Raw genomic sequence first — 27,692 nt, forward strand, 5'->3', positions numbered from 1 at the left:
CGGAGCCTCCGCCGCCGCGCCGCCGCCCCGCCGCTGCCACCCGCTTTCCGGCTCGGAGTCCGAGTCCCCGTCTGTACCTCAGTCCCCGGCTGCGCGGAGCCGGGATGCACTGCTCCTGCTGCGGGGCCTCATCATGGAGACCAAACGGGTGGAGATTCCCGGCAGCGTCCTGGACGATCTCTGCAGGTGAGCGCCCCAGCCGAGGCCCTGCCGTCCTCCCCTTTCCTCTCCCCTCCCCACTGGGGCCCTGCTGTTCCCCCCCCCCCCCACACACACACCGGGGCCTGGCCGCCCGTCCCTCGCCGAGGCCCTGCCGTCCTCCCCCTCACCGGGGCCCCAGGGGCCTAGCCGCCCGTCCCCCGCCGGGGCCCTCCGTCCGTCCCCCGCCGAGCCTTGCCGTCCTCCCCGGCCCTGCTGCCCCTCTCTATGGGCCCTGCCGCGCGCCTCCTTCCAGCCTCCGGGCCTCCTCCCAGGCCTCGGCGGCGCCCCCAGGACCCCCGAGGCCTCGGGGACCCGCAGATACCTCCCGCCCGGTCTCAAGGATCTCCGAGCCCCCTCCTCGCTTTGTGCGCTTCTCCTCTCCCCGCCGCAGTTCCCTCTCTCCCCTCCCCTACCCCCGGCTTCTCATGGCCTCCATCCTGGAAGCACCCCGACCCACCTCCTCTCAGTTCCGCGACGGCTTGACTCCCCCGAAGCCTGCGGCCTTTTGGCGGCTTTCGACCTCCCCCCCCCACCCTGTGACCCCCGCCCCGTGCGTTCCCTGACTCCGTGGGACCCCTCTCCCGCGACGGCTTCATCTCGCGCGGGACCCGTGCTCGGCCCTCCTCTTCGGCGCGTGCTCGGCTCCGGGATCTCTCTGGGTCATAGCTCCCTGTGGTAACCCGGAGTTCTTCGTCTTCCTCCCTGCACCGAACCTTTGGTAACGACAGGACCGCCAGCCAGGTCGCGCAGCTGTCGGTCCTTTTATCCCTTAATTAGCCGCCTTGGTTGGGAATTCTTAGCCGCAGGCTTTTTTTTTTTTTTTTAAGTGAACTCAGGTAGATTTCTACCAGGATCGGGTCTGATCCTTTTTCCTTCCTGCATGCTCTTATTTTCAGAGAGCCCAGCCCGTGAAAAAAATGTACTCTTTGGGGGGTGGAATATTTTGTGAAAGTGGAATGCTTTGCTTTGTTAGCGTGTGGATCATGAAGTCATTTCTATTACACGAGAGTGGGAAAACTCAGAACACCTCATTGCTTCCGGCTGCTGTCTGTGTTTAAAGGTCTCCGATTCTTAGTAGTTGTGTGACAATCACACTTCTGTTTTTTTTTAGTGGAAAGAGATAATACTTGTATAGGTTTCACTGTGCTAGGCCCTGCGTGCTCCCTGCTTATGCATTGAAACAGCTCTTTCGGTAGGTATGTGAACTTGTATTTTCATTGAGACAGGTGTCAGAGGCTGGGATTTGCCCCAGGTTACATCCTTATTCGGAAATCAAGATTTGAAACCTGTTTATTCTCCCTGTTCCTCCCTCTCCTCTCTTTTCCCCCTTTCTTTACCTGTGGTTTTTCTACACCAAGTAGATGCAATAAGTCCACTCTTAAGACTTTAAACCTCACAAAAGAAAAATACAGGTAGAGAGCAAATAGACTAAGGCATACTTCTCTGATGATGAAGGAATTACAATTTAAAATTAAAATGTCCTAATTTTCTTACGTTCCCAGATTTGATGAAAGGAAAAGAATTTGATATATGCATATGCGGAGAAATGACTAGAAGAATATGAAGTGCAGGTGGCTTATGCCTGTAATCCTAGCTACTCAGGAGGCTGAGGTCTGAGGATCCGGTTCAAAGTCAGCCTGGGCAGGAAAGTCCATGAGACTCTTACCTCTTAAGGAATGGCTAGAAAACTGGAGTGGCACTGTGGCTCAAGTGGTAGAGCACTAGCTAGCCTTGAGCTGAAGAGCTCAAGGACAGTGCCCAGGCTCAGACTTCAAGCCCCAGGACTGAAGAAAAAGTGAGATTACAGGACTGTGATCTTCACTTTTAATGCTTTCAAGATTATTATTGTCATTATTTTTGTCCAGCCTGGCGTCTGGACTCAGGGACTTTGGCTTGGTAGATTGACACTCTAATACTTGAGTCACACCTCCAGTCCTGCTTTAAAGGATGTACTTTTTTTTCTGACAAAGTTGTAGTTTATTTAGCAAAAAAAAAGGTGTTTATTTAAAAATTTTAAAGGATGTGCTTTTATAGTTAGAAAAAAATAAAGCTGCATAATTGTTTGTGCACAAATGTAGGCTTAGAAAAAGATCAGATGACTTGATACATTCTTGTAGGCATCTAAACTAGTCTTCCTACGAGCATTGGGGTTATTATGTATATTACCTAGGGTTACATCACTTTAAGAAGTGACATCAGCTCTTGTAATTAAGCATAGACTGTTCACAGAATAATTATACTGTTTTATAAACAACATTTATTAAGTGCTAATGATACCTGATTTTCTAATGTGTGTACTTAAGCTGTTTTAGATAAATCTTTTAAGTTTTTTGTTTCAAGAAAATTTATATAAATGTAATGTATGAAAAAAATTAGGACAAGGTACTTGATAAACTTGTAGTAAAACCAAATAACTATTTCTTAAAACTTCAGGTTTTGAAAGTAATGCTATTTTTAAGCTAATACTTACTGATTAACTTGAGAATATATGTTAATAATTCAAGCTTTGATTGTGAGTTAAACATATTTTTTTTTCTTTTGAGGCACACTGAGTCTTGAGCTGAGGTGGGTTTTTCTACCTCTCCAGTTATTTTTTTTCTGCTTAGAATTTGTTTTATTTTTATAGGAATAAAGCTTAAATTATAAGTTAGTTTTTCTGGGCTTCTTTGCATTCCAACACACCTGGTACTGTATACATTTTGTCTAAACTTGTTTTTACTGCATTTTCCTCCTTCATTTCTATTGCTATTGTATATTGAGAACATTTTACTGTTTCATGTTATTTTGCCTATTTGTTATTACCATATGAGTTAAGTTTTGAAGAAATGAAAAATATACTGACATGAAAATTAGGGAACTAAAATTCAAAATAACAACTGTTTACCTGTTAGATTGGTTATAATCCAAAATACAGAATGTTATTTTCTAGCTGGGAGACAGAAAGGAAGTATTTGAGGGGTGAAAGATGTATACTACTGAGTGCAACAGTTTTTAGTCATGTGGTGCCTTTTGATAGATTGTTAAGTGTGTGTGTGTGTGTGTGTGTGTGTGTGTGTGTGTGTGTCCACTCAGAAAAAAGATTTGTTGGGCTGAGAACATGCCCTAGTGGTAGAATACTTGCCTAGCATGCACAAAGCCCTGGGTTCGATTCCTCAGTACCACAGAAAAATCCAGAAATGGTGCTGTGGCTCAATTGAGCTCAATTGTGCTAGCCTTGAGCAAAAGAAGCTCAGGGACAGTGTCCAGGTAATTGAAATCTATTCATTTACTTATTGGTGACTCTGAGGTTTGGACTTTGAGCCATTGAGTTGGGGTAGGTGGGCACTCTAACCATATTCTACCCAAGATAGATTATTTTATGCACATGAGTCTTTTTAATCTCTCCTTGTGTTTCTGTGTCTGTCTCTATCTCCCACCCCACCCCAGTCCGATTTCACCACTGTGTGGCCCAGGCTACCCTTGAACTCCACGTATCCCAGGCTGGCCCCTCTCAAGGTCCTCCTTCCCATCCTCCCCTGTGCTGGGACCTATAGCACTTGCCCAGCTCCTTGCTGTCTAGGACTCTTCTCTCACGTGGGAATGTCCCCCATATACTGATTGTTACTGTAGTCTCTTCTAGGATAAAGGGCCTGGGCAAAGCAGTTTAATGGATTAAAAATAAATGGTTACCATTTGTAAATGTAATTTTTGCTGTTTGTTTTGTTTTTGACAGCCGATTTATTTTGCATATCCCCAGTGAGGAACGAGACAATGCAATCCGAGTGTGTTTTCAGATTGAACTTGCCCATTGGTTTTACTTGGATTTCTACATGCAGAACACACCAGGATTACCTCAGTGCGGGATAAGAGACTTTGCTAAAGCTGATATCCTTTTTGTTACTGTACTGATGGTCTTTCATTCTTGTTAATAAAACATGCCAGCACACATTTCCTTTTGCTTATCTGAGATTTTTAACCACTGTATAGCATGTGCTTGATTTCTAACGGCTGAGCCTGGGTCCCCACTCAGGGCCCAGAGCACTTGTCTAACGTATGTGAGGGCTAGGTTCTACCTAACGACATTAGCAGCATTCCTATTTCTGTATCTACATCCCTAGAAAATGAACACTGATTACAGTAAATTTTCTTTTCTTTTAGAAGTACTAGCCAGTTGAATGGATGTGTTTTTACTTTGATCTTGCTATGCCATTTAACTAGGTGGCCACATTGCCTTTGTGATTTCTTTTTTACTGAGTATTTGCAGTACTCAAAGCAGTACTGTGATAATAGAAACAAACCTTTGCTTCAGAGAAGCTTGTGTGCTACATATGTATATTAGCAGTTTGTCAGGATTTACTACTAAGAGAAGATTTGTATGAATATTGAAGGTTTTTATAAAAGAAGCTGTGCTGGCTGGCAAGAAACTGATGAACTATTAATGTTTCAAAATGTAAAAATAAGGTAGGAAGGTTTTACATAAAGCTGTATTTTTTAGGTATTGTATAAGATTTCCTGTATAAACACAGTGAGGAATATATGTCCCAGTCAAAAAACCAGGATTATATAAAATTAAGAGAGTTCGAAAGTTATAGGGAATACATTAATGATGATGATGATAATAATTACTGATATTTGTTAATTATTATAATGATAATGAGTACAGAGCACAGTACTGTGGAGCCATATTGGACATGGGAAAGGTATGAAGTAGGCACTATGGAAGTTCTTCAAATGAAGTGCTTTGACTTTCATTCTGTAGGTCCTTATTTTCATTAACCATGATGTATCTGTCTGAATGGATTTATTACCCACAAGTTGAGAGTATTAGAGCTAGAGTTGGACTAGGTTAAGGTTACTTCAAATACACTCTTCCTTAGCTCCCTGTTCCTTTACTGAGCCCCATAAAATATAGAAATCTTGGGGCTATTTAGGAATATAATACAGGAGGTACTATGTACTGTTACAGGTAAGTGATAACCATAGCACATACAGGAGCAAAGCCAGAGTATTTCTTGGTGATTGGAAAATAGGACTCAAAGAGATTTGTTTGGCAGGTAGCTTGAGCCATAGATAGACTGTCACATTCCTACGATAGAGACCAGTAACCCAAGCCATAGTGACAGGGCTACAGAACATTCATGTGTAGAAGTTAGTGTGCAAGGCGTTGAGGGGCACAGAAGTACCCCGAGTGTCGTCCGTGTTAGAGGCTCCGCGTTGTATTCTGGTAGTAAAGATCTAGGTATGGAAGTGTAAACAGTCAGAGCCGCCTCTTGTGTTTTGCTCATCACATAGAAACTTAGGGTTCTAGCAGAGCAACTCCGCATAAGTGGGCTACAGGATGAGATCTTGCATGGGTTTTCACACTTGCCGAGCTATTAAACAGAAACAGACCTGTTACTATAAAGTTAATTCGGTTATGTAGAGAGGATCTTTCATTGCTAGTGAAGTAAGCTTCCTTGAGTGACTAATTGGATGTTTACTCTGTGCCAGGCAGCATGCAGTAAACACGTAGACAGTGCCGTGTGGTGAGATAGGAACGTTAGGGCTCAGAGACTTTGGAGGGGGAAGGGAGGGCAAGTCAAGATTTGGGGGCTGCAAGTGCAGTTTCCAGCTCAGCCCCTGGAAGATCTCAGAAGAGTTCAAATGTGATGGATGTCTTATTAGCCCAAGTAAATGTGATGTGATATCTTGTTTGTCCCAATTCCATAGCTGAGTGTGCTGATCTCTGTGTTCTCTGAGCTTGTCTAAGTACAGCCCTGTTTCTCCCGCAAAGAAGTCTTCCGTTCAATATTCACTTGGGACAGCAATGGCTGCTGCACCCTTTACTTGTTAGGTTTCTTGTGTTTGTAATCAGCCACCCCCAATTAAAGTAGTTCTAGTACTCATATGGTCTCTGAGGTCAAGAAGTGGTATTTAATAGACATGATTGTTCCAGATAATTGGAGCACACTTAAAGTTCATGTGCTGAGATTAGTGGTCTGACACTCTTTGTATGCACAATATGTGTTCTCAATTGGAGAGGTGCCATGTTGGTAAGTTACTGCCTCCACATCTGTCGGAATGACAAGGCAGTCGCAAGGGATGAGGCCATGTTTTGTATCCATTTTTCCTTTGCTGTATTATGCTTTCCAATTCTGTGAGGAACATAGCCAGTTTCTGTTGAAATCTTAATACCCAGATTCTTTATAATCCTTAGCAAGTCTTTGTCTTGAAAAAGTTTTGCATCTAGTCAATACATGGAACAATACCTTCTTCAGTACAATCTACTTCCTGGAGTTTAACATCTTAGCCATGTTTGTTGCTGATGGCCTCTTAGTTTTAAGAATATATTTGTACAAAAGAGTATATTTGTGCTTCAATTTCTTTTAGTATCTGTTGACTCTGCAATGATGAATTTGACTATTTGGTGAAAAGTATTTAAGGTAATTGTTGTTTTAGGTGTTTGTTCACTGAGTATCTAAAACTTGACATGATTAGTATCGTGTCTATAGTAAATGCAGACAGTGATAGTGGTTTGCTCGAGATGATGAATGTGGAATAAAAAATAAATGTTAAGGGCCTGGGAATGTGGCTTAGTGGTAGGGTGCTTGCCTAGCATGCATGAAGCTCTGGGTTCAATTCCTCAGCACCACAGAAAAAGCTGAAGGTGGTGCTGTGGCTCAAATGGTAGAGTGCTAGCCTTGAGCAAAAAAAGCCCGGGACAGTGCTCAGGCCCTGAGTCTCAAGCCCCAGGACTGGGGGGGGGGGGGGGGGGAAAGTTGGACTTGGATCAAGGTTTGGGTCATTTCATATACAGTTTATTTAAATAGTTCTCTCTGTAGAGAATTTCTCAAGCATCCTTAACACTGTTCATACTCTTTAGCCATTGTCCATTTTTGCTGCCACAAGGTGAAGATGTAGAAAAAGTTTTGGATGAATGGAAGGAATATAAAATGGGAGTGCCGACATATGGTGCAATTATTCTCGATGAGACACTTGAAAATGTGAGTATAAAACAAGAGTTTTGAGTGAAATGATCATAAGGCATTACTTTTTAGATCATTAGTTTATTACATACTGTTACAAAGTTATGGCATATTTAGATTTTTGGTGCAAGGCCAAATTTTGCATTGTAAATGAACTCTTGAGGCTTAAGGATCACACCTATAAGCAATCTTTGGGACCCAAGAGACTGAGAGCTGAGGATTGGGGTTTAAAGCCAGCTGGGGCAGGCAAGTCCGTGAGATTCTTGTCTCCAATTAACCAGCAAGAAGCTGGAGCTGTGGCTCAAGTGGTGAAGTGCTGGTCTTGGGCAAAATCTCAAAGACAACACTCAGGCCCTGAGTTCAAGCCCTACTACAGGTGTTAAAGTGTCGCTTTATTGTCAGGAAACATTTTTTTTTCACCGTTGTACTAGGCATGTTGAAAATAATTACAACAGTGATATACCACTTGTTTCCATAATGGAGTTCATTTCACTTAGCATCATCTTATGTGTTCATACGGGCATATTAGCAAACAAATTTTAAGCAGGCAGTATGCTTTGCTTCACAACTGAGTATATTTGAATCATGGAACATAGTGAAACCAAATGCTGTGTAAACTTGCTTCTGAAGAAGTCTCCTGAAATAAGAACACCAGCTTTGGTTTTCAGAAAGGAGCATGGCCAGGAGGTCAAGTTTGATTTTTGTCTGTGCTTGTTCTGTAGGTACTACTGGTTCAGGGGTACCTAGCAAAGTCAGGCTGGGGATTTCCTAAAGGAAAAGTGAATAAAGAAGAAGCTCCTCATGATTGTGCTGCTAGAGAGGTAAGTCGTTGGCCATGTGAGGTCCCCCACATTTCATTTCAAGCTATGTACTCTTTTTTTTTTTTTTTTTGCCAGTCCTGGGGCTTGGACTCAGGGCCTGAGCACTGTCCCTGGCTTCTTTTTGCTCAAGGCTAGCACTCTGCCACTTGAGCCACAGCGCCACTTCTGGCCATTTTCTGTATATGTGGTGCTGGGGAATCGAACCCAGGGCCATCATGTATATGAGGCAGGCACTCTTGCCACTAGGCCATATCCCCAGCCCTAGCTATGTACTCTTAAGTGCGTAAGGTAACTTAGACTGCAACTGGTATTTGGTCCACATCTCTTTATCCTATTTTTTTTAAATATATATCCTTTTTCCATTTTTTGAAATTACCCCATCCTCTAAGAGCTTTTCCTTTCTCTACGTGGTAGTTGGTGAGGACTTTGGTGTTTCTGATTGTTTAAGTGTGTCCTTAGGAACAAAGTGAACATGTGAACTGAGGCCCAGAGTTTGTGCTTAGTGTATCTCGATTTCTGCTCTAGGAAACTTATCATCAAAGCTGATCTTGTACACAGAATGCTAATGTTAGTAGCAGCTATAACTCAACACTTAGAGTGTAGATGATGGGAGTAAGGGGTGGAGCCCCCCTCATCTTGAAAACTCGGAAATAGGAAGTGGGAGAGGTGATCTCTCCATGGTGGGAAGCCATTGGCCAGCAAGCGTGGTTGTGGGTCAAGACCACTAGATTTGGCTCCAGAAGACTCATTGTAGACACAGTTTTTGTTAACCTTTACTTTCCAAACATAGAGTCTTTTTTCCCTTCTGTTTGGGATTTTTGTTTTATTACGAAGAAATACAGACCTAAGGAACTGGAATCTTACAATTTTAGGGAGGAAACATTCTTCCTGTTCACAAAATCCTCAATTGTGGACTTTCTCTTTGATCACCCGTCATCATATTTTCAAGGAAATTGACTAATACTTTAATTTTTGTAGCTTTTTGACTTACTCTTTTTTTTTTGGCCAGTTGTGGGGCTTGGACTCAGGGCCTGACCACTGTCCTTGGCTTCTTTTTGCTCAAGGCTAGCACTCTACCACTTGAGCCACAGCGCCACTTCTGGCCATTTTTTATATATGTGGTGCTGGGGAATCGAACCCAGGGCTTCATATATATGAGTCAAGTGCTCTTGTCACTAGGCCATATTCCCAGCCCCATTTTTGTAGCTTTTTGGAATGGAATGTTTAAAAGTTGAGTCTCAAGCTTTATTCCTAGTTTTTTAAAAGACTATCTTTTCTCATAGGAAAGTTCAGGGATTAAAGTGGTTTTGTTATTACGATGAAGTTTGGGGGTTAAGGGTAAAGTTTTGGGATTGAGACGAAGTTTCGCTGTTGTCATCTGAGATGCCATGACAATGTCACAGATTGAATGGCTTAACTAACAGACATTTTTTGTTGTTGTTTTCTTTTTGGTGGGACTGGGGTTTGAACTCGGGGTCTGGTGTCTGCTTGTCTTTCTGGCTTGACTGGTACTCTGCCTCTTGATCCATGTCTCCAGCATGGCTTTTGCTGGTTTGGAGAGTTTTTGATGGACTTTTCTGACCAGGCTAGGCTCAGCTGTGATCCTCTAGATCTCAGCCTCGTGAGTAGCTAGGATTACAGTTGAGAGCCACTGTACCTGACTAGAAGCTTATTCAGCAGTTCCGGGTCAGTAGATTGGCCCGAGAGACAATCACTTCCTAGTTGTGTGTTCACATGGGTGCAGGCCCAGAGGACCCTGGTGTCCCATGAGCTATGGATCACACTGTCAGTGGCCTCTTAACTTTTTACCTTTATGTGCCTCTCTTCAAGTATAGTCAAGCTAAAGATTAGGGCTTTAACTTGAATTGTTTTGGGTCGATGGGAGGGGGTTACAAGAAGACACAATTCAGTTCCCAGAAGCATTGCCGTTTTTAAATGATGAAAGTCTTTAGCAGTTGTAGGATTGCAGTATGTCTCTCTGCCATTTGGTGGCACTATAGTGTAATAGAAGGGAAGACCTGTGTCTCAGCTGAAAACCAGATTCCCACTTTCATAATAGTTTATCAGTGCTTCACTCATTTTTTACTTTCAATTAACATATAAGGAGAGGTTCCCCCCTAGTTTTCTAAATTAGATTTAGAATGTTGTCCTAAACAGTCTTCCCTTGCTTCTTTGAAAGTATGTAGGCAAGGTGATCACAGGTGACAGCTGGTTTAATAGAAGGTGGAGTCTCCATGCTAGCTTTGAGGTGTGAGCCACTGTCCCTGGCTTTTGTTGCTCAAGGCTAGCACTCTACCTCTTGAGCTACAGCACCACTTCTGGCTTTTTCTGTATATGTGATGCTGAGGAATCGAACCCAGGGCTTCATATATAGGAGGTGAGCACTTTACCACTAGGCCATATTCCCACCCCCATGAATTCAAACTCTTTTAAGTACCATGCTTAGTGTGTTGTTTGGTGTGTAGATATGCTCAATTACTGGTACTAGCTTTATCAAGAGAAGGATTGTTTGCCTTTACATATTTTCTTCATACAAAAAGAAAGTATGATAACTGGAATGGATTGTATCAGTAGACAGGCTTGAGGGTTGCTGTTAATGATACAAGAACCTCCCAGAGAATCCTGGTTTGAGCAGCCATCCTAGCCAGGAAAGTCCAAGAGACTCCATCTCCAGTTAACCAGCAAAATGCTAGACTAGAGGTGTGAGTCAGTCAGTAGAGCACCAGCCATGAGCAAAACTCCTGAGCAAAAGCTTGGTCTGAGTTCAAGCCCTAGTACTGGCACCAAAATAACCAAAAATCAACTCTATAAAGTGTTCATTTCTGTCACTGCAAGTAATTCTTGATGGACACAAAAGTCCATGTAGCCGTGTAGCTCCAGTATAGCAAAGAAAGATAATCAAGTGTGGGTTTCTCAAGCTGTGAGCAGGGCAGACACTGTAATGCTCTAGAGATTAGGATGAGTGGGGGCTGTCCCTTCTGGTGCAGGCCGTCCTCCAGCTCCATCCTGGCCAGTGGGCTCAGCTCCTCTCCCACACGCCCCTGCTCTGTGGAGCACACAAACACCATGTTCTTGAGGTCAAACAAATGGTACTTAAACAGCTTGTTTGTGGTTTCAGAATTGTATAGTGTTGCTTATTATTTGGCAGAAAGTGTTCATTATTGCCAGCTCTGCCCTTATGGAATGTAATAGGACTTGTAGAGAGGAATTATTGGTTTCCTTTTACTTTTCTGGTAAGCTTATTGGACAAAGATTATAGGCAGAATTGCATTATCTCACTGTGTTTTTTACTCCTTAAAAAAAAAAAATCTGGGGGCTGGAAATGTGGTTTAGTGGTAGAGAGTTTGCCTGGCATGCACGAAGCCCTGGGTTCCATTCCTCAGCACCACATAAACAGAAGCCAGAAATGGAGCTGTGGCTTAGTGGGTAGAGGGTTAGCCTTGAGCAAAAAGAAGACAGGGACAGTGCTCAGGCCCTGAGTCCAAGCTCCAGGACTAGCAAAAAAAAAATCTGACTTGAAGATTTAATCTGATAATATTTGAGGCGTTAATGTTATTCTGTGTGCCAGAGGAAAAAGCCGGCAACAGTTGGGCCGTTTGGTTTCTTCTGACCCATGGGGTTTCTGTTAACCTAGGAAATGTTTTTCTCTGAATCACAGTGACAAAGTGGCTGATATGTACGTCAGCTATTAAAAGTTTCCCTTGGTAAATATTTGAGAGAATGAATGCCTAGAAGTCCATGTTTAGTGCTTTAGGAATAAGTTACCTGCTTCTTTGGTTAGAAAACTCCTTTGCCTTTGGAAGTTTCCTGATGACAGGTGTGGCAGGAGAGATGTTTGAGACATTTACCTGGTGTGCCAGATGCAGTCACCTGCAGAGGCTTCGGGGTGTAGACACTGTCTCCACAGGCAGAGAGGTGGGGGGAGTAGGTAATTTGGAGGGGCCATGCATGGTCCCATGATCCTTAGGAACAGGTAGTAGATTGTAACTGATTGTTTGGAAGAAGAGGTAGTGTGTGTGTGTGTGTGCTCAGCGGTGGTTATGTGTGTGTGAGCGTGTGTGAGCGTGTGTGAGCTCAGCAGTGGTGTTATGTTTCTATCTCCCCTCCTGGCTGTGAGTTCAGTTCGTGACTTCCAGGAATCAGCAGAATGGGCTCTGATTTCAGAGGGTGGTCTTCAGGCAGATAAGGGAATCTCTCAGGAAAGCTGTTCTAGTGTCTTTTGCTCTCAGTGTCAGGTAGTCTGCATGGCACGTGGCAGGGCGGCATTTTGGGGATGAAGTCCCATGGACTCTGACTTTCTTAGCCAGGCTGTACAGGCTGGACATGGGGCTGTGGTGCTGAGGGGCTTTTTCCTTCTGTCCATACCATGCACTTCCAGGTGTGGTAGCTGTGAGGTGGGGCAGGAACTTATGCGGTCAGCTCCTGCACTAACCCACCTCCTCTGCATCCATCTGCATATGCTTATGTCCCTCCCCCCCATCACCAGAACACATCCAGCCCCTCACGAGCCCTTCTTGCCCCTTTCACTGCTTTGACCTGAACCACTGTTGGTTGCTGAAGCAGTTGCTTGCTCCTGACCTTCCTATAGGTAGGGTTCTGCAGCGGGCAGTGGGGGTGACGCTGGCTGTGTGTTGGCCTCTTGGACTCTGTGGAATAGCTGTATGTTGCAGCATCGATTAGTACTTGGTTCTTTTTATGCTGTTCAGTATTTCAATGCACACCTGTTTTACAGTGCTTCATCCATTTTCTTGTGCATTGCAATATATCCAGTTTTTGAGAAAGGAATAAGGCTACTGTGAAATGGATGTGTCCTTAAGAGAAACGATTTCTAATTTCCCTGAGCATGGGTGTGCTCAGTCACATAGAGGCCACTACTAGTAGTTTTCCAAGAGCTGTACAAATTTAATTACCAGTGGCAGTATCAATTCTGTGCTGTGTCCTGGCCAAACCATTATCAAGTTAACCTTTTTGTTTTTGCCAGTCCTGGGGCTTGAACTCATGGCCTGAGCACTGTCCCCGAGCTTCTTTTGCTCAAGGCTAGCACTCTACCAGTTGAGCCATAGGACCACTTCGGTTTTTTTCTGTTTATTTGGTGCTAAGGAATTGAATGCAGGGCTTTGTGCATGCTAGGCAAGCACTCTACCACTAAGCCACATTCCCAGCCCTCAAGTTAACCCTTTTAACAATGGTATATGTACCAGGGTGGCTTTAGCTGTATTTACTGAAATTTAAGGATGTCTATCTAGCCCATGTCATCTTATTTGGTACTTGAATGTCTCCTGCATTAAGTAACTTTTTACATGTTAACTCTCCCCTTTTAACAGATTGCTTGTCTAGTTGATAACAGGGTTTTTAATATAATCTGCTGATGAACTCTTGTGCCTTCTGGTTTGTGTCTTCCCTTTTGACTCTCAATAGTGTCTATTATGAGAAACTTTTACTACCGTTGTATAAACTTTTATGGTATAAAGTAGTCTCAGTTGTTACAATAACAAATCTCATCTCTCAAGATGGACTTCTTAGTCAAATGGTGTTTGTGACTTGTCTTGTGCTGGAGTCTGTGCCGAGGGCCTCATGCATGCTGAGCACACTCTTACCATTGCTACACCTGCGTTCCAGTCAAAACATTCTTAAGCTCTGTCTCAAGTAGTAGATTAAATCTTGGTCAAACTTCTGGTTGGTTTCTGCTGCATGTTCAGCAGCATGTGTGAGCCAAGAAGTCCGTGAGTGACAGTTTAATTATGTTCCTGTGTATATGAATGTTAGGATTTGGGGAATAGGATTTGTGGAAGTGGGAAGCCAGGAAGCCGTTGTACTCAACACTTTGTGTTCTAGGAAGTGTGTAAGATATGTTTGAGTGTCAATGTTTGCTTTCCGGTGCACTTGTTTTTTTTGTGTACCTGCAATGTCTTGTAGATATTGCAGACTAAAGGAACTTCCTTATGTTCCTCTCTCAGTATCAGTCTTCATTTCCACAAGTAGTTAACTAAAATAATGTCTCCTCCTTTCTGAATTTTTGTCTTTGAAGTAAATGGATTTTGATTTGTCAAGAAGCTAAAGTTGAAAGTTTTACTCAAATTCATTGATTATTTCCAGGTCTTTTACTACAGAGCAGTTTTCGAGTGAGCACACACACACACACACACACACACACACCTAAAATTAAGAAGAAAAAGTGTTATATAGTCAAGAGTGTTCAGACATGAGGGGCTGGGAATGTGGCTTGGGTAGAGTGCTTACCTAGTAGTGCATGAAGCCCTGGGTTCGATTCCTCAGAACCACATACACAGAAAAAGCTGGAAGTGGTGCTGTGGCTCAAGTGGTAGAGCACTAGCGTTGAGCAAAAGAAGCTCAGGGACAGCACCCAGGTCCTGAGTTCAAGCCCCACAATCAACAATAAAAAACAACAACAAAATGTAGATGCATATGTGCAAGCAAGTCTTTTTTTTTTTTTTTTTTGCCAGTCCTGGGCCCTGGACTCAGGGCCTGAGCACTGTCCCTGGCTTCCCGCTCAAGGCCAGCACTCTGCCACTTGAGCCACAGCGCCGCTTCTGGCCGTTTTCTGTATATGTGGTGCTGGGGAATCGAACCTAGGGCCCTGTGTATCCGAGGCAGGCACTCTTGCCGCTAGGCTATATCCCCAGCCCGCAAGCAAGTCTTTAGTTGTCCTTGGGTGGACATGGTGATTGCTGGACCCTGAGTAGCCATCTGTACGCTTGGTTTCCAGGACAGACTTCCCACAGGTGGAGAACCACTGGTGTGTTCCCACATAGGCCTTCATGTAATACATGAGACAACAGCATCAGATTTGTTGAGCATGTTTTTCTGCAGTCATGTATAGTGCAGTAGAGACAGGGCTAGAACTAGACTTTGAGTCTCAACTTCCTGCTTATTGTTTTTGTACCTTGAATTACTGGATATTTCTGGAGTTTCCTCTTGGAAATAAATTTCATTGAACTGGAAATGTTATCATTAAAATTGAACATTTTGTTCAAATTGATTTACAGGTCTTTGAGGAAACTGGTTTTGATATCAAAGAGTATATCTGTAAGGATGATTACATTGAGCTTCGGATCAATGACCAGCTCGCTCGTTTGTACATCATTCCAGGGATCCCAAAAGACACAAAGTTTAACCCCAAAACAAGAAGAGAAATTCGGGTATGTAACCAGTGGAGTGTCTATAGGATACTTGTTTGAATTGGGACAGTGTCCCTGGTGAATGGAGTGGGTGAATGATCTCTTTATTTCTTGCTTTTTCTTTCTGTGTTTCAGAACATTGAATGGTTTTCCATTGAGAAATTGCCCTGTCATAGAAATGACATGACCCCAAAATCCAAACTTGGATTGGCACCTAACAAATTTTTTATGGCCATTCCCTTTATCAGGTATATTAAGCTTTCCTTCCCCTTTCCTATTCTCCTCCCCTCCTGTTTTCTTCTTCCCTTTTGTTATTGTTGGCTAGGACTTCTTCCTTTCTTAAGTGTATCCCCTTTGTGTTTTTCTCTCAGCAGTATTGCCATGACTAAGCATTCAAACACTAAGAACAGAAAGACTCTTGTTCTGACTTGAGAGGCAGTGATTACAGTTCTTCCCCACTTTATATGATGCTGGCTATAATTTCTCCATATCTAGTACTCCTTGACATACACAGCTGACCTTCATAGATCTGAGGTTGCAGGTATTAAAAGTGAATTTGTAATACTTTCACAGACCGCTAAGGGACTGGCTTTCCCGAAGATTCGGCGATTCCTCAGACAGCGACAATGGCTTTTCCTCAGCTGGAAGCACCCCAGCTAAACCCACAGTGGAGAAGTTGAGGTACAGAAATGCAGTCACAGAATTCTGACTTTCTCGTGACTTATACTTGCAGTACTATTTGCTTCTAACATTCACAAAGGCATAGAATTCTTTTTTAGAGATGTGTTTTCTTACCAGTCTGGGAGACTGTTTTCAGAGATTTTTGATGAGCTGAATACAGGGTTGATTGTACTTATGAGCTTCTGGTGCACTCTAAAATAGTGCACAGTTGGGAGGATGCTGGCAGTTTAGAAGAGAGGGCATCCTGGTGTCTTTGCTCTCGAGATGGTGGTAGCTGGGCTGGCCTGAGTGCTGCCTGTATGGGAGAGGTCAGAGTGCGCTGATAAATGGTTAGAACTTCACAAAGAACACTGAAGACTTGGTTTGCATTTTTGCTTACTCCTCCCTACCATCATATATATTATGCAGTGTGCTTGTGAACTCAAGAACATTTACTTGCTTGGAACCTAAAATTGCACACAAATTACCATTACACAAACAGGGAAAGTCACCATTAAGTAGGCCGGTGTGTTTATGATGGGCTTGCCATCCTTTTGCCTTGGGTAGGATCGAGAATTGGTTTTCACATTTTTCTCTAAAATGGATGTTTTGTTTGCCATAGAGCTTCAAAAGTTAAACAATAAGAACAAACCATAATTACAGCTGGCATTTTAAAAATAGGTACTGTTTCATTCTATTTGGGCTTTATGAGAACAGGAGCTTAAAAATCATTTCTACTTTTCAGAATTTGTAATTATACCAAACTAGTAGCCATAGGGAGAAAGGAATGCACCCAAGATTAAAAAGAAAGATGCTACCAAAAAATTTCGAAATAGTGTTTGGAAAAGAAAAATTAGAGAACTGTCCATTATCCGGGGAATCTACCATGGTAGTGTTTGTGTTCTGATGGAGGAGGTGCGAAGGCCACCCCTCACCCACTTCTGCTTTCAGATGGATGTGGAGGGGATCTTACATTACCATGCAGACACGGGTCCTTGACAACATGGTAAAAGAAGGGATAGAAAGGCTGAGATTTTTTCAGGTTTTCAGTGGGATGGGGAGGAACCCTACAATGTTTTGGAGTGCTATTGCTCTAATGTGGTCTTGGTATCTGTGACTCAACTGTATTACGTGCATGCATGCTAATATATGCAGGATTCAATTCCATACCAGAAACAATGCCAGTAAGAATTATTATAAATTATGTCCAATTAAGAAGAAAAATTGTTAGGCCGGTAGTATACCTGTGATCCCAGTGACTCAGGGAGAATAGATTGGGAAAGATCAAAGTTCAGGACTAACCCAGGCAAAAAGTTCCTGAAGCCTCACCTCAACCAATAAAGGTCACCTGAGGTGGCTCTTATCTATCTTCCTAACAGCATGAGGGACACCCAAGGACATGCTGCCCAGGCCGGCCGGCCTAGAAATTGTGAGACCCAAAATGAAAAATGAAGTGTGTGCCTAGCAAGGGCAAGGCCCTGAGTTCAAACCCTCTCCTGGAAAATTGAAAAAGCAAGGTCCGCTTAGTCCTTTTTTTCAACTAAGTTTAGAAAGATTTTTTTTCTTTAGGTTTTAAAGAACATGATTGGTTTTAGGGAGGCGTGGTATGGATAACTTAGATAAATCTAGCTAAAAAAAATAGATTACATATTCAAGAAATTGTTCTAGACCACCAGTCCCTCCGGGTGGGTGCCAGTGAAGTAGGAGGCAAAACAACAGAATCTTCAGGGCCTTAATGTCCCCATGGAGAGAGATGGACAATCAGTGAGAACGGGAGTACCCAGTTTGTAAACTCAACTATTAGGATGTTCAAAGAAGGCCAAATGACCATTTTCTCACCTGACTCTCGCTTCTTAAATCTTGGTGTAGTCGAACCAAATTCCGCCACAGTCAGCAGCTGTTTCCTGAGGGTTCTCCCGGTGACCAGTGGGGGAAGCACCGGCAGCCCCCACCGAAGCCCGGCGGTGGCCACGAGGCATCCGACCTTCTCAAGGCCAAGGTGTGTGAGTGCGTGCCTGTTCACTCCTCTCAAGGAGCCACGCGTTGCTCTCTAATGGATCTCACGCTAATGTCGAAGTGCACTCTGAATTCTTGCGCAGAGCCCCCAGTGCTCTGATGTGTGATCTGAAGCTGACTTTCATGTGAACTGACAAAAGTTACCAGGGGGGAATGTGCCAGGAAAAATGTTGAGTTATAATTAATTCCTTATACTTACTAATACTTGTCATTGTTTTTGCCTTCGACCTGAGTGGTAATCTTTTAAAAAATGGATTGTTCAAGATAGAAACTCAGGAGAGTTAAAAAAACCCACAAGATGGGAGAAAGTATATTCTAGTCATATATCTGATAAGGGATTAATGTCCAGAAATAAGTATGTATATGTGTCTTCACACACATTTATATTTAAACCTTTAGTGAATGATAGCCATACAAAACAGCTACCCCTGTTTGAATGAGGGCAGACGTGATTAGAAAACTCAGGTGGTCCATACAAAAAGATGGTCCACATTATTATCATTAGGGAAGTACAAGGCAACAGTAGAATGAAATGCCAGTTACTCATTGAAGTGGCTCTGGTAGTAGTAAGATCAACAGAAGGAAAGTGACCAGTGTTGGTAAAGTGGGAATAATTGGAGCCCTTTGCATTGCTGGTGGGAATGTGACTTCTCACACTTAGGTATCTAAACAAAACAACTAAAAATGGGGACCTAGCCAGGTGCTGGTGGCTCATGCTTGTAATCTGAGCTACTCAGGAGGGAGAGATCTGAGGATTGTGGTTCAAAGCCAGCCCAGGCAGGAAAGTCAGTAGAACTCTTTTATCTTCAGTGAAACACCAGAAAACTGGAAGTGGAACTGTGGGTCAACATGTTAGAGTGCTAGCCTTGAGTAAGCTCAGGAACATTTCACCAGAGTTCAAGCCTCACAACTGACAAAAATAAATAAAAGCAGGGGCCTTCACTGATAGCCTCATCACAGTGTTCCTTGTGGCAGGTACAGAAGGACAGATCCTGTCAGAGAATTCAGCACCCAGGTAGAGCAGCAGTTCAAGTTGGAGGTCTAGTAGGGAGTTATGTTGTGGGTTCAGAGTTTCTGTGTAGGGCACAGCTCTGTGGTAGAGAGTTTGTTCTTTTGTCCAAGGCAAAGTATTTGGTCCTTAGCACCATAAAAAAATCCAGACAGTTTTGGAAGTGCACAGTTATTGATGACAGTTGTTCATAAATTAGTATCAGGTGCCAATATATGTATATATATCACCGAAACTATTTCAGCTGTAAATTTTATGTGTATTACACCACAGTGAAAACTTAAGTACCAGGAAAAACAGATGCCAACATGAACTTCTCTGGTAGCAGGAATAAGAGGGTCTGGAATCCATTTTTCTTGTTACTTGAGGTCTGTTACTGTTTTCACCTATTGTAGTTGCTGCTTTGTTTTTGCTGGAGGTAGATGGAATGTAAATACGTTAATTTTGATTTGTATGTATTTTTTAAAGAAGTCTGAATCACACTGGTTTATTAGTTAGTCCCATTAAATAGTTGCCCTTTCAAGGTAAGTGAAAATGAATGTTTTAAAGATGATGTTTTGGCTGGGTGCCAGTGGCTCACCCCTGTTAAATAGCTGCTCAGAAGGCTGAGATCGGAGGGTTGGGGAGGCAGGAGAGTCCATGAGACTTACCTTCTCACATTAAACATGTTAAAAAAAGCCAGAAGTGGAGCTACGATTCTAGTAATTTCACCATTACCTAAGAGATAGCACCCAGACCCGTAGGTCAAGCCTCAGTACCAGCAACAAAAAACAAACACTCAAAGGTTCAAAAGACCCAGCCAACTTTACTATTTTCTATAAGATCATTCAACAAGAACTATTTATTAATACCTTAAGTAGATTTTCTTAGCAACTGATTGATTATATGTACCACCTGTTTTCTACTATCAAGAATTGTGCCCCAAGTGGGGGGGCTCACGCCTGTCATCTTAGCTACTAAGAAGGCTGAGATCTGAGGATCACAGTTCAAGCCAGCTGGGGCAGAAAAGTCTGTGAGACTCTTTTTCTAATTAACTACTCAAAAAGTACTCAGAAAAAAACCACTCAAAAAGCTGGAAGTGGCGCTGTGGCTCAAGTGATAGAGCACTAGCCTTGTGCACAAAGAGGCTCAAGGACAGTGCTGAGGCCCTGAGCTCAAGCTTTGTGATCAGCACGTGCGTATGTGCACACACACACACAAAATCGTGCCCCTTGTGCTGCCGTAATCCTTCCCAGAGTGAGTGCTATGGCCTTCGAATGCGCTGTTCATCCCCTCCATTCTTGGTTTTCTACTTTGGATTTTCTTTGTTCTTGTTGCTGGACGTTGAGCCAGGGCCGCCTCACTCAGACTAGGAGCTCAAGCACTGAGCTCCTCACAGCTAGCTAGTCCCCTTTTATGCGTTAGCCCCACCATGAATGCGGTAGGGGAGAGGCGTGGGAGGCCATCGCATCTGGCTTTCTGTTGCTCAGTGACAAGCTGTCTTTCATAAGAAAATACAGTGGTGTGGCAGCTCTCTGCTGAACCATAAGCAGTCATAGAGATACATTCTTCTGAATAACTACGTTATACCACAGACTTATACTTTACTTCTTTTTCCTGGAAAAACAGAATCAGAATTTGAGGGGAAATGGCAGAAAACAGTATCAAGACTCACCTAATCAAAAGAAAAGAACAAATGGAGTCCACACTCAACCATCAAAGCCACAGACTCCCTTGATGGTAAGAGTTTGGTGCTGACACCAAGTAGACGATTCTCCCTGTAGGAGCGACACAGCTGTGGTCACGGTGCATGGATGTGACATGCATGATGTACTTAGTTCTTACTCGACTTCATGCGTCCACAGGACTTCATAGACCGAATCTCTGGCTACTCTGAATTACAGACTTACGTATGACATTGATTTGGGTACCCATCTAAACAATCCCTTGGGTGGTTTTTTTCTTTTCTTTTTTTTGGCCTGTGTATTTCTTTTTCCCTCAGGATAATCCATTATTTAAGATTCTTGAGGTAACTTTACTCTTTGCTATGCAAGTTAATAATGTCTCATGTTCTTATCTGTACTGTAAGTCCTGTTGGGGGGGGTTCTTTCTTTTTTTTTTCTTTTTCTTTTTGCCAGTCCTGGGGCTTGAACTCAGGGCCTGAGCACTGTCTTTGGCTTCTTTTTGCTCAAGGCTAGCACTCTACCTCTTGAGCAATAGCACCACTTCTAGCCTTTTCTATATATTTTCTATATATGTGGTGCTGAGGAATCAAACCCAGAGCTTCATGTATACAAGGCAAGCACTCTTGCCACTAGGCCATATCCCCAGCCCTTGGGGAAGTGGATCACAGCCATGATGTCAACTTTTGAACCAAAAATACTTATTGTCAAAGTGGTATACGGAGGGGCTACAATTTCCTAAGTAACTCCTCTCTCATTTTTCTCATACCTTCCCTCCTCTCTAACTCTCCTTCCCCCCAGAATAAAAAATACTTTAACCTTGATTCCCTGGGTTTTAGTTATTTATAACTAGGCTATCGTGACTCCACAGTAAACATGTTCAGCCTCTTGAGTCTTTTTCCACTCTGCTCTGAGAAAGGATAGACAGGAGCAAGCTGATTGTAATAAATAAGCTGTAAGAAAATTCAGCAAATACTGGGCAAATATTTCCTTCATGACTGTACATGCCTCCAATTAATCTAGAATGTGGTCATTCAAAATTCCTGTGGTTTTTTTTCAGAGGTATTTCATAAGTTAGTCTCAAATTTGTGTAGAAGAACTTGAATATTTTTGTCTTAATTAGTGAAGTATGAACAATTAATAAGAGAATTAAAAATTTCTAATAAATGTTCTCCATGAATGTAAACTACAGTGACTTTTCCCTCACACAATTCCATATTATTGAATATACTAGCAAATCATAAATACCAGTAATTTGTACAGCCTTTCTAGAACAGTGTTGTGCAGAATGAAATGCCTGGAATTCTCTTTGGAATCATGAAAATAGGGAAAAGCTGCACACCCTCAAGATGATGTGTTAACAGAAAACCATTAAGTCAGCAGAAATGAGGCGGATGCAGTAAGCCAAGCTACTTGGGAAGGCAAAGGTTTGAGACTGCACTGAAAACTTAATGAGAGGACAGAGACCTGGAGTTGTGTCTCCATGTAGTAGAGCCCTTACATAGCAAACTCAGGGTGCCCTGGGTTCAATCCCCAGTACTGCCCCAAACCACAGCAGAAATAACAATGACAGTGCAGATTTGCATTTATTAGAAAAGCGTTTTGTTTTTAGGTTTCTAGAACTGCTAGGGCTATACAGGGGCAGGAACTCCGCTTCCCATGTGTCGGGGGCCCACCGAGGGCTACACACCACAGTGTTGTGTGGCCTGTCTTGAGTTCCATTCGCAGTTAACACAACTGTATGAAAACACATTTATCCATGCCTTCATAGGATAAAGCCTGGACAGCTATCACTGAAATAGTAATGTTTCTGGGTTGAGCTGTAGAATATTTTTTTTTCCTTTACCTGGTATCTTTATAAGGTATTTGTAACTTTTCAGCTTAAAAAGAAACTCAGAATGGGGGTGCTGATTGGATTCTTGGTTTAATTCTAGAAAGGTTTGAGTATATGTGTTTCCTGATTGTGTGTGCATGCATGCATGCCAGTACTAGGGCTTGAACTCCATTTTCTGCTCAAGGCTAGCGCTCTGCCACTTGGAGCCACAGCGCCACTTCCAGTTTTCAGGTGGTTCATTGGAGATAAGAGTCTCGTGGTCTTTCCTGACCAGGCTGGCTTTGAACTGAGATCTCAGCCTTCTGAGTAGCTGGGATGGCAGGCACAAGCCATCTGTATCCAGCTCTCCTGATATTTTAAGAAATGAAAACAGCCTGGTAACTAACTGGTCACTATTCTTGTGTGTGTTTTGTGTTTCTTCATAGAAATGTGAAAAGAAACTGCACCCACGAAAACTTCAGGACAACTTTGAAACAGGCAAGTCATTGTGTGTTTATTAGAACCACTTGGTGGGGTTTGGTTTGCTTTTCCTGAGATGGGGTGTTCATGGGGCATGTGAGGCGCTGCCTGCGAGGTGGGAAGAGTTGGAGGCTCTGTAGAGTGTGGCGTGTATGTGGGGTGAGCTTTCCAAATAGAGACAGGCAGAAGCGAATCTTAGCCATAGGGGGCATGCTGATGTTGGGGATGGGGGGTGAGTCCCTGATAAGAGTTCTTGTGGCTTAGTGGGAGGGGAGAAAGAGCCAGGTGTTCTTTTCACAGTATTTTCATGTTGGTATCTGTCAAAAAGGTCTCCTGGTTTTGACCCAGAATATAATTATAAGAACCCAAATGACACCCATTTTGAACATGGCCAAGACTCAAAGGCTGAAGTGAAAATTTGGGAATAAGTAATAGTGTAGCCACTCGGGTGAGTCCTGTAGAGTCAGACCAGACCCACTGTGTCTGTTTTCTGTAGAAGGGGCCGGGCAGGGGCAATGTTGGGGTTCCGCTGAGCTTGTGGAGTGGGTTTTCTTTGGTCATTTTTCCGAGCAGATGCAGCAGCTGACCTTCCTGCTTCCAGTGAAGAAGCGTTGCTCGAGCATGCGGAGCCGTCCATGACCTGTAATGGCCACTGGAAGGCCTCCTTCTCCTCCAGAGCCTTCCTGAGTTTCAAGTTTGACCAAAATGCCATCATGAAGATCTTGGACCTTTGACAGCAGGGGCACGCTGTGGAGTCCTGAGGGGCCTGTTGCGTGGCTCGGCGAGAGGCCGTGGCAGAAGAGGAGGAGGACACAGCGGTGTCACACTGTACACGCACTTCCACCCCGTGCACATTTACCTTTGCAGTGTTGGCAGCCATGGTTCCAGCTGCTTCATTTCTTCTGAGGACATTTCTTCTGTGTGACTGTGGTCTGTGTTGTGTCTTCTGGTCAGGAAAATAAGTGTTTGTCATCATCAGCAAGTAGCCAAGTAAATGGGAGTGTTCCCTGCTCCCATCAGAGTGATGGGAAAGTACTTTCTATTAGTACTGGAATCGAAAAAGAGGAGCACCCAACTATTAATGAGCATAATGTCAAGATTGCAGGCCATCTGTTTCAGTGGCACTTTGCTCATTTCTCTGCTTCAGAGCACTGGGGCTCTTCTGCTTGGAGTTTTTATTGAAAGGATGGTAGAGCCAGCATCTACAATACAATATTCATGTGCAAAATGAACTTAGCACTTGAGGACAAAGCCCACCGCACCCCAGGGAGGCATGGCTTGGTGCTCCCTGCAGTCGTGCGCTTGTGGGGGCTGAGGGCGTGGAGGCCAGGCACCCGCCATCAATTACTGGGTGATGTGTTCACCACCCTGCCTCCAGCCTTTTTAGTATTATGCAGTGATTCTGTTCATGTGAAATTTCTTAGTCCATTTGTGTACATATGTCCAGACAACTGTCATTAGTTTTACCTTGCATCTCAGTGTTGATTTTATACTGATGTTAAGAGTAGCAGAGAGTGATGGACGCGCTTCCCCTGGCGTCCTGATCCCCTGGGGTGTGCTGCAGGGGTGTCCATAAAGCCTTCACCTGGAGAGGCCGGGCATGAGGAACACGCCAAACCCCTAGAAATGTATTTTGCTCCCTTTTCTTAAGTCCAACTAAGGACAGCAATGCCTGTGTTGAGGATTTCGGCTATAATTGAGGACAATCAGCAGAGCTTGAAGGAGGCAGTGCCGTTGGCCGTGTCTGACCCCACTGGAGGGACAGATGGTGGGGCGGGGAGGGGGGGGTTGCATGTGCTTACATCCTGTGGGATTTTTCCAAGTCTTTTACGAGTGGTATCTACAACATGTATGTTTGCTTATGAACGCTCCCATAGAACCCTTGATTCTGTAGAGGTAGCTCATTTAACTGGGGTTCTTGATAACCCCAGCAGACTTCAAAAGAAGGGCTATCGTAAGGAATTCACTTGGTATTACTTTTTTGTTTTACTCTTTTTTGTTGTTGTTGTTAAAGGAGCAATTGTATTTAGTAATGAAAGTGTCACTTGGTGCTGAGCAGGAACATGACAATTCTATCTGTGGAATTCAATTATCCAGAACCCTGCATCTTTTAATGTGACTTAATTTGTGAATCCTTCTGTGACCTTGCTTTATGATGCGTTATATGATTGCATTTGCAAGCCCTTACCATTCCTTCCAGAAACACCCCTGCTTGCTTGGGTCACCTTGTGCCCTCTTTACAGTTGGTCCCAGCATTCCAGATGTTTGCTAAATCGTTAGTTTGTCTGCAGCTGAATCACTTTCATGTGTTTACCGTCATCTGGAAACCATTTATTTTTTTTAGCAAGTGTCATGTTTCTCTTTTAAAATAAGTGCTTTGGTCAGTTGTCGCAGTGCCTGTGGTGTTAGACATTTCAGCCCTCCTTACTGAAGCACAGAGATGAGTGTTAGTAACCGGAACAGTGGCTGCTAATGTAGTTGACATTTTGAAGCACGACAAATGATCATTCTAATGACAACCGTCTTTGCTGTTGTGCTGCTTTAATGCACTGTGGAACAAAACAAGGGCATGATTGCCCTGGGGTGTGGTAATGGGCGGCTTTTTGTTCTCTTGAACATGAATGAAGGTTTGTGTTTGTGGTGGGACTTAACTCTGCAGACAGTGTGAAGTTGGGGTGTACCTGTTTTATATGTACACCTGTTGTGCTTTCTTCTCCATGTATCAGGTACCCTGAGACCAGGACTAGAAGTTTCCCCATGAGAGGACTAGTTTCTTTCTTAGGAAGGCTGGATTTCAAGATTCGAGATGGCAGCACTGGCTCTGTTGGCTTCCTTGTATTTTGTTTGAATTCACACCACATTTGTTCCAGGGTGCAGTGCACTGTGAATCTTTCCCTTTTTGTGTGTGCTGGTCCTGGGGCTTGAACTCAGGGCCTAGGCGCTGCCTGTGAGCTTTGCTCAAGGCAAGCACTCACTCTACCACTTGAGCCACAGCGCCACTTCTGGCCTTTTCTTTTGGTGGTGGTGGTGGTGGTGGTGGTGGTGGTGAATTGGAGATGTATTTTTTCTGCCTGGACTGGCTTTGAGCTGATATCCTCAGCTCTGTCTCCTGAGCAGATAGAGTTGCAGGTGTGAGCCAGTGGTGCCCTGCCAAATCTTTCATGTTTTAAAGAAAAATTGTAGGTGCTTTTATGTGTAGCTTTAATGATTTGTAGGAGGCTAAGGGAATTGTTCTGTACTTAGCCATTGCAACCTAGGAGTTAAGGGTACAGTTTACACGCTTTTTGTGAGTTTTTGTTTAGAAATGGCAGATTAGTGATTATTATAGGATTTTAAATAGTAGGTGAATGCCTGAGAGGAGGCGAGCCTCCGAGAGGGTAGGAGATAGTGTTTTGTTTTCTTTGTCAGTCCTGGGGCTTGCAGGACCTGGGTGCTGTTCCTGACCTCTTTTGCTCAAGGCTAGTTCTCTACCACTTGAGCCACAGCTCTACTTCCAGCTTTCTGGTGGTTATTTGGAGGTAAGAGTCTCATGGATTTTTTTTCCTGCCCAGGCTGGCTTTGAACTGTGGTCTTCAGTTCTCAGACTCCTGAGTAGCTAGGATTACAGGCGTGAGCCACAGGCCCCTGGCCACTGGGCTGTCTGTCTGCATGGGTGTAATTGGGTTAAACATGTTGGAATGTTAAATTTGATTTTTGTACTAATATATAATGGCTAAATCTCCCAATGTTGTCAAAGGAATTGTGGCCACTGTTTGCTATTTTTGTGCTTTGAATATCATTATTTTCATATTGAATATCTACTAGTAAATACAGATAATGAAGATATTTAGCAGATTAATTTTATTCTGTAAGATTGGTTTGTACTTTTTCTTTTGAAGGTTTTCGCAATTGGTATGTAATGGCAAAATCTGAAATCTAAGCCAGTGATAAGGGAGTTAGATTTCTTTGTAACAAGGCTCAGACTATGTTTTCTAGAAAAGGTAAGGTCTGAGCACTTGTGTGCATTAAAACCATTTTATTATCTATTCACATTCTCCTCTCCCTTTATTTCTGTCTCCAACATTTAAATAGTATGAAAGCAAAATCTGAGAAATTAGACTTCTTACCAAGTTGTTTGCCTTGATTTTTTTTTAAATCTTTATTCTTGAACCACTTCACCTCTCCACTAAGAGATCATATTTACTTGGCCTCTGTTGAGTCTTTGGATTCTTTTAAGCAGTGTTTCTTCACATGTTAATCACAGTTGTATTCATTAACACTTCTTCCTGGTGACTTTCCTTTGATTATTTTCTAGCCTGTGAGAAGAGGTTCATATATTTTATTGTAACTTTAAATTCATGGTAAGTGAAGCAAACTATGATTTTTACCTAATGCCATCCTTAACTTTTATGTTTCTGACTCTAGGTAAACAATATTGTTAGTAAAACAAAAGTTCTGTTAACCCTTTTTCCTGGTAGCTTAGTAAAGCTGTGTGTATTGTTTATGTCCTGTGACTTTGCATAGTTGCCTAAAATTCCAAAAACTTGGTTTATGATGGGCCTTTTCTGCATCCTTCCTTTCTTGAACTGAAGCACCTCATGAAGCCTGCGTTCCCGTGGCCCCGGAGGGCAGCAGAAGCTACAGGCAGAACAGTGCTCCGTCGATGGATCCATTGACCCAGCCAGCCATTGCCAAACAGTTCCTAGCCCTGAATCAAGTTGTTTTCCTAAGTATGAGTGCCAGGCAATCCTGTAAGTCTAAAGTCATCGTTCTCATTTTCAAGACCTGTGTTTTGGAACCCGAGCCTTTTTGTGCCAACTCTGTGGAGCTCCATACTGGGTGGTGATTGGTTTCCTTTGAGCTAGTTTCCTGACAAACAGCATTCAGCGTGCAATGGGTGTTTTGTGAGGCAGCTACCCAGTGCCTGAGTGTGGTAGAGCTGGAGTTGAGGGATTGGCTTTTGATCAAA

The 27,692-nt window shown here is 43.3% G+C and overlaps 1 protein-coding gene across 1 annotated transcript; it reads left to right on the plus strand.

Annotated features, from left to right (window-relative positions):
• Positions 1 to 25,758, plus strand: Dcp2 (decapping mRNA 2). Its single transcript, XM_048334358.1, has 11 exons — positions 1 to 186; positions 3,914 to 4,065; positions 7,036 to 7,163; positions 7,868 to 7,966; positions 14,974 to 15,126; positions 15,241 to 15,353; positions 15,679 to 15,786; positions 17,635 to 17,764; positions 20,399 to 20,509; positions 22,711 to 22,762; positions 23,318 to 25,758. Exons 1-11 carry the CDS (start codon positions 134 to 136, stop codon positions 23,476 to 23,478), a joined length of 1,260 nt encoding a protein of 419 aa, XP_048190315.1. The 5' UTR covers positions 1 to 133; the 3' UTR covers positions 23,479 to 25,758.
• Positions 25,759 to 27,692: the final 1,934 nt, after the last annotated feature.

The sequence above is a fragment of the Perognathus longimembris genome, chromosome 25 (assembly GCF_023159225.1).
Source record: "Perognathus longimembris pacificus isolate PPM17 chromosome 25, ASM2315922v1, whole genome shotgun sequence".
NCBI classification, from domain to species: domain Eukaryota; kingdom Metazoa; phylum Chordata; class Mammalia; order Rodentia; family Heteromyidae; genus Perognathus; species Perognathus longimembris.